Source organism: Acomys minous (genome assembly GCF_964271855.1).
Source record: "Acomys minous genome assembly, chromosome: 1".
Lineage (NCBI taxonomy): Eukaryota > Metazoa > Chordata > Mammalia > Rodentia > Muridae > Acomys > Acomys minous.
Genome location: NC_140483.1, coordinates 174,100,224 through 174,118,607, shown reverse-complemented (window position 1 = coordinate 174,118,607; position 18,384 = coordinate 174,100,224). Strand labels below are relative to the sequence as shown.

General features: G+C 41.6%; 1 protein-coding gene across 9 annotated transcripts in view; it reads left to right on the top strand.

Annotated features, from left to right (window-relative positions):
* BNC2 (basonuclin zinc finger protein 2) overlaps positions 1-18,147 on the top strand; it is a 414,736-nt gene extending 396,589 nt beyond the window's left edge. For 7 of the 9 annotated variants that reach the window (XM_084787366.1, XM_084787365.1, XM_084787362.1 and 4 more), the window contains one exon: positions 15,740-18,147. In XM_084787366.1, the coding sequence (XP_084643492.1) occupies positions 15,740-16,400 (661 nt within the window). In that variant the 3' untranslated portion in view covers positions 16,401-18,147. Of the gene's footprint in view, positions 1-14,184; positions 14,219-15,739 lie in introns of all 9 variants that reach the window. The other 2 variants (XM_084787370.1, XM_084787363.1) reach the window with 2 other exon arrangements.
* The last annotated feature ends 237 nt before the right edge of the window (positions 18,148-18,384 follow it).

The following is an 18,384-nucleotide window of genomic DNA, read 5'->3' as shown; positions in this document are numbered from 1 at the left end:
GGCTTGACAGTTAGATGTTTTTGATGCACTGTAAGGATCGCCCATATTGACCATGTGATCACCAAACTGCCGTGCCTGTGAAGAATTTGTGCAGTCAGTGCTTGTCATAATTAAGCATGCAGGGTCATGTCATGTCATCTTACCTGGCAGTGCACGCCATTGTTTCTCTGTGTATGTGTATATGTATGTGTACACGTATGTTTCCATGCATCTGTATGTGAATAAGTTAGCGGTACACAGTTCCTTGCCTCCCCATGAACCTTTCCTTAGAAGCCACCATTCTGTCACAACACACACACACACACACACACACACACACACACACACACACACATACACACATACACACACACACACACACACACACACACACACACATTCTTCTGCTTTGCCTTGTGGCCTTTAAATTAAACCTATATATTATCTTCAGACACACATTTATCCAATCTAGAAACAGATATTTACAGATGGAAAGAAGCATAGGTCCAGGACATGGAAACAGCCTGCATCACCGCAGGCATAACCAGAAATGTCACCATTCCTTTCATGAGCATTTGGTGTGTCCAAAACATTCTCTAAGAATCGTGAAACTACCACTACCAGAAGACAATGAGGCCCAGTTGTTGACAGGAGAAAACAGTATGGTGGAGTAGGTTTCTCTATTTCAACTCCATAGTGTCCAGTTGCACATGCTTAAAATGTAATCTGTGTGAGACTTTGCCACAGAAGTGGGGACATGCCTAAGTTCATATGCTAGGATCAGTTAGAATATATTATGTACAGCCCTCATATGACATCACTCTCCAGTTATGTAGCCGGAGCTCTGAGACCAGGAGATTTAAGCAGAAGCAGCTGCTCCTAACCTATCGTGGGCTATATTAATTCTATTACAATGTGAATGGGCTGTCCAAGTGGTTGTTCAATGGTAGGCAGCCAGGTGACACTTAGCTTGTGGAAGATGGGCCTTTGAGCAAGTCTTTTACATATACCCTGGCCCGACTAGGGTCATCCATCACCCAGTGTTTCCTACTTCAGGGGATATATGCATTTTGGCTCTACCATAACTTTTTTTTAAATAATATTTGCAGATAAAATTTTATCTAATCGTTTTAAATATATATATAGAGAAAAAACAATTAATGAAGTTTCCAAAGATCCACCAGCCTATTCTAGAGTTTATTAGCTGTATTCAAGTCTTTGAAAAGCAGACGTAATGAAAGTGCCACTGGGACTGATATAACTGCACAATCTGTAATCACGACACTTGGAAGGAGCTGGGGAGAGTCAGTTAGACCCCAGTGTGGGCTGGGTGCTAAAACCCTGTCTTAACCTTAAAAAAAAAAGTGTCAGTGCAAAATAGTGACCTATCTTTGAAACATTTTCATATATGAAAGACAAGTCCTATTTTTTAATGAGTATACATATGCTTTTTTTCTTTTTACTGGTACAGAAGGGGCTAAATTCTGGGTTTTAAAGAAATGATTTCCTACTTCCACTATTGTGGTTCTATTTTTTAAAGGGGGGCGGGATGTTACAGTTATTTCCAGTCACAAGCTTTGATTGCCAGTGTCACAGAATGTCAGATAAGATACCTATACTTTAGGACTATTAGCACCCATTCCAGATTTATAATAACATTGTTTCAGATTTCAGATAGTATATTAGTGATGATAAGGTTAATGCATTGAAATTTTTTTCATTGAAATTTTTTAACAAATACAAAAGACTTGTGAAAACTTACATAAAATATTTATGAAAATGGAGTGTTTGAAGACAAGCCAACATTTAAGCTTATTTGCATGAATTCCTTTCACATTTTAGTTTGCTGGAAACAGCGCAGTTCATAACACTGGAATAAATAGCTAAGGATAAGGATCCAAGCCTGGTGCTTTCAGCGATGGACAGTCAGTGGAAAACACAAGTGCTACTGTGTCTGTGTCCCAAGACAAAAGGAGGTGCAATTGAGATAGAATTTGTTTGTCAGAGGGAAAATATTTACAGACAGAAAAAGGATATTTTACTTGCCGATTCTATTGTAAGGGCTTGAGAGATTAGCCAGTGTCAGCCCCACAGAAAGGTAGACCAGTAGTCTTCTAAGTAAAACAGGAGCACAGATGAGCTGCTTCAAAAGACATTGACACATTATACTTCATCTTCTTCATTTCGAGTTTTATCACATAATAAATGACAAAGTGCAAGTTGAAAAAGATATTGTAAAGTGTGAAATTTTTATTCTCACTTGAAATTTGGCTTTCTAAATAAATACACAGATCTTTTGATGCCAAGCTAAATAAAACTAGTACTTTTAAGTTTGGCATTTAATTTTTGTCACAGGAAAATATTCATCCTGTTGACGTGACGACATAAATTAACACAGTGATATGAGACCGCCATCAAAATAACAAGATACGGTCATGGTGATGCCATCGAGTTTCCAGCCTCTTCCTGAATCTTGGCGCTGTTGACTTTGGAACATAATTAAATTCCTCTTTCAGACTTTGCATCATCCCACCCATGAGTCAGCTGGTGGTGTGGCCCCTTGTGTAGAGACCCTCAGGTCTCAGCTCTGTCTGTTCCTAGACTTATCTTTTGGGATCTTCTCTTTTACTCCTACACAAACTCCAGAAAGCCCATGATCCTAATGTCTTCCTTTAATCAGCTAGAATGCCTTAAAACAATGAGGAGTTTCTTGCCTTTCTCTTTAGCCAAGAGACTTTTCCAAGAAGCCCTTCTTCGTCGTCTTCAGACCTCTTCTCTCCAAACCATTTCTTTTTATTCTGAAGAAGCCTAGCTTCATCCATCCTTGACTCCACAGTGTCTGCCTTGTACAAATAAAGCACCAGAGGGGACGCACCATTGGGGAAAGTCTGCCTGTGATAGCTGGATTGCACAGAGCTCCTAGGACACCCGTAATAAAACTTAAAACAGTTTCCTCTTTTCTTCTGTTCACCAATGACTTGTCCTCCAGACTGCAATACCTTATAGGAGTTGGAAGCAGCTTCTAATGGCGAGGGTACAAACACAAGGGGGTTGTGGGGGGGTCTTCTAATAAGCTTGTGAGTAAGATGGAGATAGAAAGATGGTAAATGCTATGCTTTAGGTTTCACAGTGAGAGAAGGACACACAGGCAAGGTTCGTCAGACATGACAATAGACAGCAGCATTATCAAAGGTGTCCTTCTGTGTACACTTGTCAATAATGGTGTATTTGATCAATTCAGAAGTCATTACTGACATTAATGACAACGGGCAAGCTACAACGAGCGCACTCACCTAATCACTAACTAGCTGTGGGAATGACCTTTATTCTGAGTGACTGAGTGAAATGCAAATTATTTCTTCTGTGAAGAGCTCTGATGCTTAAAGATGATTGTCAGATTTCTTCCTTATTTATCCCTTGATTTTTTTTTCCTGCTGAGTTGTGTTTCTGTCAGGAGCCTGGGTTGTAGAAGTATGCGCATGAGATACTTCGGCCTGGAGCAGCAGTGTTCATAAAAGTGTGGTAGTTGTGCTCAGCGGAACTTAGTTTACCTGTGCTCATTTTCTCGCTTTCTGACTTAGTATTTGATCCGTAGGGTGGTTCACTGGTCACTTACCTATGTATAAGAGAAACCTATACATTGACTTTTTATTCAGATAAGGGGGCAGGCACACCAACAGGCAAATCCACATCTGTCCATTTCTCTGACTTTCCTCATCATTTCCTAGTGTGTTGTTTTATTTGCATTTGCTTTGGTGATTGGAAATTTAAAAAACTGTCAGTTAAAATAAAGACTTTCAGAAACTAGATGGTCTGTGTAGAAAGCACTTGTCATCTTTGTGACCTTTGCCCTCCCTCCTTACTTGTTACCATCCTGCAGTAATTGCTAAAGTCCGTCATGGATTTTATCAGGAAGGTAAGCACATCTTCTTGGTCTTTAAAGTGTGTGGAGGTTGGTTCAGCCAGATGAATAAATTTTAAAACAAAATAATACCTGCCTAGGGTGATTTATAAATAAATATGAGGCAACCATTGATTCCAAGTGTGAACTTTCTCTTTGATTGTTAGTTAAATCAGTTCAGCTTTAAACATGTAAACTTCTTGATTTGTATGGAGTAAGACATCTGTATTTGGTTTGTTAAAACCTGCTGATGTCTCCAGAACTAAATTTGTTATTGTATAGGCCTCTGGGTAGCCATAGCTAAACAGCAGAGATGTATAGTTTTTGCTTGTCTTATTACCTGACTTCTAGCCCTGTACAGGTGTGCAGGAATAAATTAGCATGAGCTACTCCGATGAGCCACTGCATACATTAACAACAGAGGTGAAGATGTGAACGCATGTTACCTGCCTCCTGTTACCACCTTATCAGCATAGCAGCATCCATTTTTTTCCCCCAATCATTCTCTATGTTTGGAAACTTATAGGGAACTTTTATAGAGAGAGCTTTCCAATAAATGCCAGGCGATACCTCCAAGAAATGAGCCACTTAGCACCAATTCAAGGGAACTATTAGTGTATGTGCCCTAATGTAATTAGCTGTCAAATAGTGTGTTAATCCTCAGAGGAGAGCCTCTTAATAGATAACTGCTTCATTTCCTACATGATGCCCAATCAAATCTCCCTTCTCTGTTCCCAAAATTCTTCATAAAGTGGAGTTGTGTAGGCCCTTCTGCCTTTTAAACCTTCAGAGCTGTTTCCCCTAGTGTTCCTCAGTTCGGTTTCACAATAGAGCCAGCAGATCAATAGGGCCTTTTCTAGTTATCTCCATTACTTTCCATCAAAGCAAACAAACAAAGTAAATCTCCCTCCTGAGTAATTGCTGGTTGTGCCCTCCTCAAGCAAAACTTTGGTAGTAAGATAAACTTCGGTGTCATTCCTGTCCCCGGGGTTCTTTTTATACACTGGGAGAGGAGCAATGAGCAAAAAACGGTCTCCTTGTATCATGGGGAGAGACTCTGTCAAGCCTAAAGTGAGCCTTGGATCTTCCTAATGACCTCCTGCTGGCCCAGCTGGATGCAAGGCAAGCTCATTTAAACCTCTGCTGACCTTTCACTCCTCCGCAAAAGCTGCAGCCTTCCCTGCTGCCATCTTCAAGACCCGTGTGCCACAGAGACAGCACAGTGGCCAGCAAACAATTGCCCTTGCCACGTGCAAAGAGATATTTTAGACTTTCTGTGGCGGGCATGTTCCTATTATGTCTCCTGTGACTCTGTGGCTCCTACTACAAATTGAAAATGCTTCCAAACAGCCTCTATTCCTGCCTTCCCTAGAAAGGACCATGCCAGGCTTCTTCCTAGCGTTGCCTGGACAATCCTGGCAGAATACCAAAGGCGGCATGCCGTTAGTACCTAGGCAGTACGTTTCATGACGGCAACCTTTGGGAAGGGTTGTTTGTTCCTGCTTTCTGTTCCTGGGCCACCAAAAACGATTGTGCCTTCTGATAGGCTTTTTTGCTGTGATTCTTTCTTCCGTGAAATCTCATTTGAGATCCTTGTTTTTACAGACAGTCCTTACAGTAGAAGGGGGTGTGAGTCTACCCACACACATTCACGTTCATGCATGTAACTGTCACAGGCCCCTTATTCGCCCATGGAATCCTGGCGGGGTCCCTTCCTGCTCAGGTGAAAAGCTTCTACCAGCTGTCTAGCTTTAAGTGTTGGTTGTTCCTTGTTGCCAGAGACAAGGAGAGACTTTGCTGCTGAGCTTCACACTGGGTTGAGCTGCAAAGCATGTCATCCTTTTGGTTTCATAAGGCTGGCTTCTCAAGAATAGTGCAATGTTTTCCCCCATAAGACTCTCAGGACCTTCAGAGAGATGAATACACGGTCTATGAAAGAAGGTTGCACTTGCCAAAGAAATTACAATGTTAACATTTTTAAAGGAGGGCAGGAGGGTGGGAACGGGAAGATGCAAATGAGAAGATAACAATCAGGATGTGATCTGAATACATTATAATAAAAAAAAATTGAAAAAATTTTAAAGGAGATGTGGTGACCTCGGTTCTCAAGTGCCAAGACATGTGTACTTGAGAGGTAGGCACGCCAAGTCAGTGGAACAAAGACTACATTTTAGGAAAAGACAATTTTTTCTTCAGTCATTTTGCATAAAACTATGCTTAAAAAATACCTACATTTTATGTCCTAATGCAGGCTGCTTGAATTAAAATGAGAGTTGTAAATTCCTGGTAAAAAGCTGTCAGGCTGATGTGTTAGTGATCTTAACTCTACTACTTTATGGAGTTTATTACTTCTTTTATTAACTAAGGGGGAGAATGTTACCCACTTCCAATTTAATTCTTTTCCTTGCTTGCTCTAATTTTTACTTTACTCTGGGAAAGGGAAAAAGAGAGAGAGAAGAAAAGCTGAGCATGTCTACCTGAACACATGTAGGTGTTTCACTCTTGCATAGACCAATCTGAACTACCCACGCCTGGCCCCCCAAAGTCATGCACATCTTGTCATGTGAGAGCACCAGTCCTGCACGTGTGTGTTTATGTACGGAAGCACACTTAACACAGAAACACCAAGCTATGCATTGTCAGGTCATCCTTTCCAGATGAGGCAGCTCCATCTTAGAAAATGACAGATGGGCTTCCTATATCACATTGATGGGATAGATAAAGCCTTCTCTAAGTAAAACTGTAGATACAGAGCAAACAGCAGGACCTTAGAAGGGAGCCTCTGCAGCCTGATGCCTGGTGGAAGGGAGCTGTTGTAACTCTGCTGCCTCTTTAGTCCACTCTGTCACTGAGGGGGCACTGGTGGGTCACTTTGCTCACTAGTAATTGTGTTTTACAGACTTCTAAAGCAATTGGCTCAGTCAGTCCCAATTCAATAAAAGTGGAGAGAGAGAGAGAGAGAGATGAGAGAGAGGGAGAGAGAGAGAGAGAGAGAGAGAGAGAGAGAGCACTTTTGTTCTATTTTTTACTTGAAATTATTTCATTCAGCAGTCTGTCTTTTTTATTACCAGGACTTGACATTAGCACTCCAAGCGATATTAGCATCCATTTCAGCAGTTCAGTAATGGTATTAAAAAAACACTTAACTTCAACGGTGAATGGTTGTATGACAGAACCATAAAAAATCCACATTAAAAAAAAAAACTTATGTATTTGTCCCAGCAAATTATTTTTCACTTGTTTAACCACTTCAAAAACTATGTTCTCATGACAAGCGTTCAAAAAGCACCACCTTTTTCTCAGAGCAACTGACAGACAGTGCAGCTCTATAGGCTTGGGGGTTGGGGTTTGGGGGGAGAAAGAAGGGAGCCCAGTGGTGGAGGGAAGGTGAAACTGTTGTTTACCTGTACCTAGATTGCCTTCCATTCATCAGTGGAGATGGAATTGGCAACTTCAGAGCACCCAAGGTGAAATTCTTGGATCTTCGCGCCTGGCTGGGATTTGATTCTGAACTGAACCCTCTCCAAACTTGGGAGCAGAGCCTAACTACTTTGGCACTGTGGTGCTCTCATAAATGACTACATTAGGTTCTAAATTTTGATTAAACCTTCAGTAATTAATCAATGGTAGACATGAAGCAGTTGGCAAGGTCCAGAGCTGCAAAATGTTTAAGACATAAAACATTACGAAGTAATTAGAATATGCTCCTTCAAGAGAAGGGTTGCCTTCAATAAAGAGGTAAATGATAGCATCCTGTTTATTGTAGATGTAGGCAGCCAGAGCAATATGATAAACTGCTGGAGATACACATATCAGTAATCATCCACATTATTAGTACCATTAATCATAATTCCAAAAATATGACAGCAGCAGCCAACTTTTTGACCAATTTTGCTTCTGCCTGTTGGCCATTATAACTTCACTAATAGACCGCAGAGCTCCTTTGCGTGGCAGTTTGCATTGAGAATGGAAGGTTAATTATATTTGAGCTGCTGATTTCTTCTCTCCTTGGAAAAGGCTTAGCACTTTGACAATCCCAGGAGCTCGAGGTTGTTAAACCAGTAAAAGTACTTTATTGAAATTTTCTTTGTTGGTGAGGAATGAGATGTTTCAAATGAGATATAAGCGCCAGGCTGGGACGGCACTAATGTTTCTTGCTCCAAAGTGATCCTTGGACAGCAAGAGCTCGGTGGTTCTTTAGGCCGCTTTGCTTTCTTGTCTCTAGTCAGCCAGTAGGTAAAAAGTTCATCCCTATACAGTGGTGTTCCAGAAAGCACTACAAGAGCAGTGGTAGTCTCAACCAGGTGCGTAGGAGTAGAGTGTTGTGAGTGAGTCGTGACCGTGGGAGAAAGAAACAGTTCTTTACTAAAATATTTCACATGTGCGAATTCATGGGAAAATTAGCCAACATGGTTCGGATGTTCCTTCAAGCTGAAGTGCTTAGCAGCATAGGTGCACTGCTGGTGGGCGAACTGAAGTGTTCGTGTCTCAGCTGGCAGGTTTGACACCACAGGAGCAAATACGCAGATGAGATTAAGCCCGCCTGAGTTTTCAAGTTCACTACTTTCATTTCCTACACACAGCTCTAGATAAGGCCAAGGCTAAGTAGTATTGATAGTTCTACAAGATGCTGCCTCTTTCCGTGGGGAACTTACAAATCCCCACTGCCATCTCTTAGGATCACAAATTAACTGTCTGAATGATATAAAACAGTTTAAAATATTTCCTCTCAGGAATTATTTCCTTTTAAAATGGTGTCAGAAAGAAATCAGTGTCCCATATTTTACCCATTAAAAAAGAAAAAAAAATGGAAGACAGATTTGAATGTGAAAAAAAAGCAGTTCATTCCTGCTATTTGGAAAAATGTCTTCTAAATTCTTTAAATTAAACAATAGAGTGTGGAACAGAAGATCTGAAGGGTTTTTTCCCCCAACCTGTGTAGATATAAAGCTTTAAATTACAGTTTAGATTCCCTTTAAAAGACGCTTTTCTTTCTCTTCCCCAACAATTGAAATAATTGAGCACCAGGTGAGCTGCCTGATTCAAAAATTTCCCAAGTGCTGCGAAAGCATGCTTGCTCACAGTGTAATACTTGCCTTGCATTATAGTGCAACAGGTACAAATGGAAACATTGGTACCCTCGAAAAGCCTTCTTGTGTGAGATACAATGGCCAAGGAGCAGGGCTGTCATTGGATATCAATTCCATACTTAACCTGAGCATGCAGTATACACATCTTCCATCTACCCATCTGCCCTCCCAAATGCCATCCCTATGTTAACGTTTTTATGCATTCCATAGCAATGACAAATTGTTTTCTAACTGTAGTGCCAAATTTAGTATGCGAAAGACATGTTTGCCTCTGCCAACAAACCAATAATTCTCACTAACATCTTCAGAGTTACAGCATTTATAAAGTTGCAAAGTGGAGTAAACAAACCATCTGTTTGGCTTTTCCATATATGTCATGCTTTCTTATTAGCATATTACGATTCATTTAGTAAACAAATTTGGTGATTTCGTTCACGTCAGAGTTAGATCGGAAGCTGAAGATGATTAACATTCCTGGGACAAGCACATTAATACATTGCTTCCTCTGCAAAGTTAAATGGCTTCTCAGGAGAATCGCCCCTTGTTGACAAGATGAGACTGTCAATTTTGTTTGCCTGCCACGTTAGGGGCCATAAGGGGATGGCAGGCTCTGAGAGAGGGAAGCCGTGTAGGCAGCATAATTCACTGTGAATTGAGGAAAGAAGTCTAATTCTGATAAATGGTCGACCCCAGGACATCCTACCTGTTATTACAACAGACGTGCCGTATCTGTGCAGTAAATTAGTTAATCCCCTAAAGAGTTTGCTGGGAGCTTATCTTCAAGTGAGTGATTTGAATGTAGAGGGGACTGCTTGCGTGACCAGTATGGATGATTTGTTTTACATTGAAAGGGATTAAAATAACTGAATTTCATATTTTGTTAATCTGCAAGAATTTGCTTAGTTTTTATTCCTTGCATTAATTATGCATTTCTTTACGTTTTGGCTTGTTAAGAATCATTCACTAGAATTTTACATTGGATTTCTAACTCAGCTAAAGGGAAGATATTCAGGCCATCTAGAGAGGCTCTTTAGTGAAAACCCTAGAACGACTACGGTTTTCCAGAAAAAGGGTAGTGCCAAAATGGCACTCGACTCCTTTAGGTGCAAGCGTGTGCTTATCAAATAGCAATAAGACAGGTTGAGATGAGCTCGCGCGTGAGTCTCATAGCAGCTCAGCTAAGAGCACGAGAAGCAGTTATTTCCTAGGGCTTGGAGAGTGGCTCTGCATTTTGTCCGGAAGCACTTTGCTAAGGGTCCCTATAGTCACATCCGGCATATAAACGTCCCTGGACTGGACAGGAATTCCTCTTCTTCTCTTCTCCCCGCTCCTCATGCACACTGACAGCTGGGGCTCCATGTCCAGCTGTCCTACATCCCAGGACTCAACCAACCACAGACCGGAAATGTTAAAGAAAAACTACGGCTGCACCCAACACATAGAAGCATCCCGTGTCACTATTTCCTATATGATAGAGTACCACTCTTTGTATAACATTTGTGTTATATGGGAACCACAGGTCATAAAGACATGACTTAACATATAGGATAGGGTGTGTGTTCGGTCATGCAAATGCAGTGGCCCTTTATATAAGGGACTTTTGAGAAATTGTGGATTTTGGTTGGGGGGGATTTGTGTTGAATTAGCCTTTGAACGATACCAAGGGATGACTGTCACAGTCACATACACAGACACACAGAGACACCAACTGCTGTGGCCATATTACTATGGTCATTTTAGACAGTGTTACATGAGACTATTTGGCATATATTTGTGGTGAGTGACAAAGTCGAGCAGGAAAATAAATGCAAAAAGATAATAATAATCAAAAGTGAGGCCTTCATTCCATCTTACTCAAAGAACTGTAACATTAATTCAGTAAGCTTGGAATGGGACACAACTAATTAAGAATTAAGTATTGGACATTTTATAAAGCATATTAGCTTGATTTGTGAATTTGTGAAATCAGTTTCCAACTGGCTGCCTTAGTTACTTTTCTGTTGCTGTGATAAAATACTTGGCAAAGACCCTTAAATGAAGCAAGGTGTTATTTACCTCAGAGTTCAAGGAATAGTCAATCCACATGGAAGGAAAGCCAGGGCAGCCAAAGCCTGAGGCAGCTAGTCGCATTGCATCCAGTCAGGAAGCAGAGACGATGGATGTGGATATTGAGTTTACACAGTCCAGGATTCCCAGCCCAGGGAATGGTACCACCCACAACAGGTGGGGCTTCCACTTCAAGTAACCTAATTAAAATAATCCCCACAGACAAGCTCAGAGGCCCATCCCTCAGGTGAGTCTCCCATCTCAGGCTTACAACTGAGACTAACCATCATATTGACTCAGTCTGACTGCCTAACTTGATGTCAAGACTTCTCCCTCCCGCCCCCCCCCCCTCTCAACAGGGTTTCTCTGTGTAGCCTTTGGCTGTCCTGGACTTGCTTTGTACACCTGGCTCGCCTCTAACTCACAGCAATCTTCCTGCCTCTGCCTCCTGAGCACTGGGATAAGACTTTTCTTAAAAACAAACAACAAAAACACCTGTTCTCGCCTTGTATTTCAAATCCAAATCCAAAAGTTTGCTGGTGAAACATTGCACTAAGCCATCCCGGCATTGGAAGAAGCGCTTGCTTTTCCTGTCCCGCAGGCCTCTTGTGTTTACTTGATGGCATTTGATGCATCTTCTGTGTTCAGTCATTTTATGGGTAAGATTTCCTCCTAGAAACAGAAAAGGGCAGGAGATGACACTCAAGTCCAGTGACAGGATTTTCACTCACCATTCAAATAAGAGAGAAGCTTAGGTATTAACACGCTGCCCTGGATCAACCTTTTTACATTTTGGTTTTTGTGTGTGGCAGATTGGTTGGTGAGGGCAGAAAGTCAGAGAGCATTGGTAACCCTATGCATAGCCCAAGTCAGATGAGTGTTTTGAGCCTACACTCTGTGTTGTGCCTTGTTGGAGTCTTTACTTTCTACTCTGTCACTGTTGTCATTTTTACAGACAGGAAAAGCGCTTCTAGGACCGTCCTCTGCACTTGAGGAAGCCTTCTGCAGACTTGCGTGTTTTACTGAGTGGATACATGTGTGCCAAGGGCTCTACTTGATCTACCACAGGCTGACTTGCATCTCATCTGTATTCTTGAAAGCATGGACTGCATTTTAGGCCAGTGTATGAGTCCTTACCTTCATACCCATGAGCCCTTTATCTCAGTCCTTTCTCATTCTTTTTTTCATCCATGTGAATAATACTCATCTTTATAGCTGCATCATCTGCCTAATCAGAGCAAGCAGAAGCAGCTTTTTATATTCTTCGTGTTCTTATTTAGTCTAAATTTTGACTAATTATTAATCTTCCTTCTTTTCTCAAGTTCAATGTTCAGACACTAGATATTTTTCTTTCCCCCCAAAACAAAGCATGTATATCCCTGACAACAGGTGCTTGCGCTGGGATCTTCCTACTTACAGCATGCTGTGGCCTCCCTCCCATCCTCGGCTTCTTTTCCCTCAGCATTTGATGGTTAGTAGTGAGTTCTTTTCCGTCCTTCTTCCTTTTACCTTTTCAGTTTTGCTGATCCAATTAAACCTGTAATGGTCCTCAAATTGCTATTAACCCTAGGTCTTTGTATCTCGTGGGGACAGTATTTTTATGACAGTCAGTGGTTCGGATTGACTGACTGGAGGGTCTTACAATAGGTCTTTGTTAAGGCCAAGTGCTGCCTTCCGTCCATCCTGCAAAGGCAGAACTCTAACCTCTTGAACAAGAACCTCAGTCAGCCCGCTCCCCCTGGCTTGTCTGGCAGCAACGCTGTGACAGTTGGAAACTCCCAGTTGCCAGGCACGGGGCTGAAGCGGCAGGCTTTCTCCAACCCCTTCTCCCCATTCCCTCTCCATGTGTTTTGCATATGGCATTTTGGGAAGATTATTAAACAAAAAATGAAATAGATTAAGAAATGAACATAAAAGAATCAATTCTCTTGAACTGTGGTTGCATAATGGAAATCGACTGCCGTGAATGAACCCGTGCAACTGAAGTTATGAACAGCAGAGTTAATGCACTGCCATGAGTTCATCTTTATTATTACATTACACCTGAATCAATTGATAAAGTAGCTTTTTTTTTCTAAGCGAGGGATGGCACTTAATTGAATAAGAGCCAATGTAATTATATTAGCAGAGGCCAACAGTACTGCTGACAGCGGAAAAGGGACACTGTTGAGCGGAGTGCCAGAGCTGGTCTCCACATTTCTGCACATCGTTTGGTTGACAGATATTGAGGGCTGGTACATGATCCAATTTGATTACAGACCTCTTCTGCTGTACGTGAGAAATGAAGAGAAAATATCTTCCTGGTAACATATCCGTGGAGATGTGCAGATTCACAAGTCATCTTATGGGAGAGGTGTCCCTCTGGGTCATCAGTGGACCCTCATGTCAATGTTAATTTATTCTTTCTTATTCAATCTGTCTTGGTGCAACTTTGTGTGTCTGGCTGCTGTTTTCCCAGCAGCAGGACCTAGGAAGTTTTAACTGCAGATGTGTGAGAAACAACAGAGTTCTAGATCGCAGTCAAATGTGCGCTTATGAAACTAAGAAAGGGGTAGGTGGGTTGTTAAAAGTAATAAGTGAGGTTAGGGCTTCGCGAGCTGTTTACGGTTGGCAGATTCTCTCATCAGTAGAGTAGGGGTGCGCAGTTTAACTGTTTCCCCATTAGTTCTTGTTATAACGCTGGTGGTGTCTCCCCACACGTCATCATAAAAACGTCACAGTAGGCATTTTCTGCACTCTGCTTAGCAATGTACACTTGAGTCATCTGACACCTGACACCAGGGACAAGGGGGAAATGGGGAAGAGGGAAAGGGGGCGGGGTGAGTGTCCGAACAGGACTGTGGGGACAGTGTCTGTTTATCCACATTCATATTATATCCGCACACTGCATGCATCTGCTTGGAACTCATTTATGGATGGTGCTGATGCTGTGATTTTTGATGTATGGTTTTTGGATTATACAGGTGATCTAAAAATCAAGACAACATATGAGACGATCACTTATGACAGAAAATAATTGTCATCAGAACAATTTAAATCCCTATTTTATTGTTTAAGTTTTTTAAAAAACCGGATGTCTAGAATGTGAATTTGTTTTCTCTCTCTCTCTTTTCCCTCTTTCTCTCTCTCTCTGTCTCTCATTCTGGCTTTCTTTTGTGATCGATTTAGCAAAAGATTAGAAAGCTGATCTTATTGTCACAAGGTAAGCTCAGCCTTCCCAAGTGCAGTGTGGAGAGGGCTGCCACCCTCTGCCCCCTCAACCCAGAGTGCTCACTGTCTTGTGTGGAAAGGGGGGAAGCCTCTCCCTCCTTCCTTGTCCTGGAGGCACATACCTCTCACACGTCTCTAGGAAATGTTAGCCATGCTTGTTCCCAATTGAAGTGACTTCTGATTGTAAGCAGTTCTCATGAACCTAACGCTGGCCATGTAGTTCGTTTATAAGCAGTTCTCATGAACCTAACGCTGGCCATGTAGTTCGTTTCTGTTATCACAATTAACTTTTCTAAGATGCCCAGTTTCTACTGCTGGGAAGTTTTATTTCTCTGTTTCTTTATCCCTTTAATTTTTGGAGGGTAGCTCTCAATTTAGGTACCTGGCAAACTTCTGAGCCTTTGCAGGTGGAGAGAGGTATATGCCCAAGGGCGCTTTAAAAGTCAATGGGGGGTTGTAAATGCAAAGGCAATGTTTGCAGATGAACAGTGACATGGGCTTTGTATGTGAGGTCCTTGTAGATGCTGTGGGAAAGGGTCTCACCCCTTTTTAACACAAGCAAAACTCTCAGTGAAGTTTTGCTTGTCAAAGTAGGGGTTTTATTTGTGAAATAAAGGGACTCTGTGTCATTGTGCTTGGTTTTTTTTTTCTTTAACTTACTGTGTTTTAGTTTTATCCTTTTGAATTTTTTTATAGGGGGTGGTAGGGATTGTGCTTTTTTAGAAAATAATTTGTCAGCTTCTGTTTTAAACAATTAAACCTTGAAGTAGCGTTACTTAACCAAGACAATTCAATACAAAAATGTAGTAGCTTTTGAAAAAATAAGTGTATTTTGCTATTATATTTGACTGGGATTCCAGACAGGTTCGAGAAAAGATTTGTGTTATGAAAAACAATCTTTTAAATGTTTGAAGTCACTAATTTTTTGAGACTTTTCTTTCCTTAAAGTTAAAACATAAAATATAGACGAGTGAGGAGAAAGCTTTTTATAAGTTAAAGCTAAATTATGTAGCCCATTTACTTCTCAAAAGTACAAATCTTTTTACACAGTATTTGCTGTACTAGAAGAGGTTTGCTGTTATTTTCTGATTTTTAGTAAATTTGGAGTATTCCACTTAAACAAGCAGATTTTCCATTCTTTTACCCTGTTTCATATTTATTATCCTATACTTATTTGATGTATAAGATATCTGCTGCAGGGTCCTCTGTGGCTGATGCACTAATGGAACAGCCATTGAGAAAAGAGTGCCTGGGTTTGCATTCATCCTGCCCTTGAAGAACTTATTCATAAAAATTACGTTAATGGAAAGTTCCCCCTTTTTGCGCCTCCCACATGCACTCACTCTGAGGTCCCGAGGACGTAGGGGAATGCTTGCTTCTATAATGGTGTAATTAGGAATGAATGTGCTTGTTTGGTGCTTAATGAAAGTTGAATCAATTTTAAAATGCTCTACTTTTTCTCCCCCCTTCCCATTCCCTGTGCACCTCCCCCCCTTCCCTCTTGTTTTCCTAGACACAGTGCCAACATAAACCTGCATCGTAAACTGTTGACCAAAGAACTCGATGACATGGGCCTGGACTCCTCGCAGCCCACCCTTAGCAAGGACCTCCGGGATGAATTTTTGATGAAGATCTACGGTGCCCAGCACCCTCTGGGGCTCGATGTCAGGGAAGATGCCTCCTCTCCCGCAGGGACGGAAGATTCCCACCTGAATGGGTACGGGAGAGGCATGGCGGAGGACTACATGGTCCTTGACCTGAGCACCACGTCCAGCCTCCAGTCCAGCAGCAGTATCCATTCTTCCAGAGAATCAGATGCGGGCAGCGACGAGGGGATCCTTCTTGATGACACCGACGGGGCGAGCGACAGTGGGGAATCTGCACACAAGGCCGAGGCCCCCACCCTCCCCAGCACTCTAGGGGCTGAAGTTTCAGGATCTCTTATGTTCAGCAGCTTGTCCGGGAGCAATGGTGGGATCATGTGCAACATTTGCCACAAAATGTACAGCAACAAGGGGACCCTCCGGGTCCACTACAAAACTGTGCATTTGCGAGAGATGCACAAGTGCAAAGTCCCGGGCTGTAACATGATGTTTTCCTCTGTGCGAAGCCGAAATCGGCACAGTCAGAACCCTAATCTCCACAAAAACATTCCCTTCACTTCGATAGATTAGTCCCAGAATGGACACGACAAATGCCAGCTCTCACCAGATGGCCTACATGTTTGAACTGCCATAGCCAGTGTGTGCTTCCATAGCGGGGCACATATGTGTGTGCACATATGTACACCTCTGTGTCTACACTTGTGCACACACATAGTTTCTTTTCTTTAGATAAAAAAATGATAAATACTAGGTGCTTTTGAATTTTTTTTCATTTACCTTTATAGTTTTGGGGAGAGGGTGGATCTTTTACTTGGGGTGAAAATAGAGTACCCCTTTCAGCACACACACACACACACACACACATACACATGCACAATACACACACAAAATGCATACACTCACATACACATGCACACATGTGTACACACACACACACACACACACACACACACACACACACACACTCACACACACAGCGTGCAACTAGCCCCAATTTTGATAAAATAATTCTTAGTCTTCTCCAAAGAGACATTTTGTTGTACCTATGACTGTTGCCTGCAAAAAATAAATGAATAAATAAAGGGGGGAAAGAGAAAAGAAACAAAAAGGAACTTCTTATAGTTGTCTTTTGTGAACTTAAGGTTTTGAGAGAATCTTTAATTAAAGCATGGCAGATTCACCTGTAAATATTTAGCCTTGAGAGGCCAATGATGTAAAACAATTGTATTGATGGTTGTTTAACTCTTCTTTAATTTTGACAGTTACATCCAGCTGTTAGATATGCAGGAAATAAATAGTTTGCTGGGTAGTTCTATTCATTTTTGTTAGCATTAATGCACATTTTCTTTAAAAAAAAAATAACATGGTCTTGTTTTTACTACCTGTTAGATATAGTGATAAAGACGTGCTGGCATGCTCCTCAGCACAGATCTGATTTGTTAAAATGTCCTGTACTAGTACATAAATCCAGTCATGCACTTTTTTCATACACTACAAGGGGATGTGTAATATCCATGCTTCTTTTTATCCTTAAACTATTGCCATACTTCAATAAGTATCTTTCTTTAAAAACCAACCCGCTTGTATAAAAATGGTCTGATCAGGAAAAGGCACAGACGCCAAACAAAAAGTATTAGTGTTAACACAAAAGTGCCAACTTTGCACAAGTTTTCAGAAAAAGAAAATACAATTAGTTATTCAACATAACCACAGGCCAACTTTTTGGCCACCAGAAAACCACTTTAAAAAACAAACAAACAAACAAACAAAAACACTCCTGCTTCTATCCAGTGCAGAGTGTTATTAGAATCTACATTGTATCCCTTCCTCTGTACATGTTAAATTACATGAAAGGAAAACAAAGTAGCGTGGTGTGGAACAGCCAAGGCATTTCTTCTGTAGAGGCAGGAGAATATTTCAAGATACAATAGCCTAACTTACTCACTACAGGCACAAAGCTGGCTACAGTAAAAGAGCTGAACACTCATTTCTAAGGCCCTAACCCTTAGCCTTTGAAAAGAAAGAGCTGTGTTAGTCTGTTGTGTGGCTGTCTTCATTTGTCACAAATTCTGCAGTAGCACTGAAGTCAGGCCTGCTTAATTGACAAAAATCAAAAAAGCCGTCTCACAGCAGCTGTTCTTGGAAGCTCTGAAAACAAACCCGTGCTGAACTTGAATTGAGCGGTACTCCTCTCCAAGAGGCAGAAGGAGAGGGGAAGACAGGATCTCACTGTGTAGTGTTTTGTGTTTCCCCACAAAATTTGTCACAGAGAAATGAAAGCAAGCCTGAAACCAAGCAATCAAGAGTGAGAACAAGGCGTGGGGGTGGGGGTGGGGTGGGGTTTAGGGATGTGGGGGAACAGACTGCTCCAAACCTTTTTGTTTTGTTTTGTTTCTGATGTTTACACATGTTGCCTGAGCTGGTTAACCACATCAGCAGCCTCGGCTACCACAGCAGACTGACGAAATGATGATATTTACTCAACTTTGTCTGCAGCCAGAGCTGCTGGGGTGTGCTTGCAGAGTGGGTTTTATTGTATTATTTTCTTCGTGGG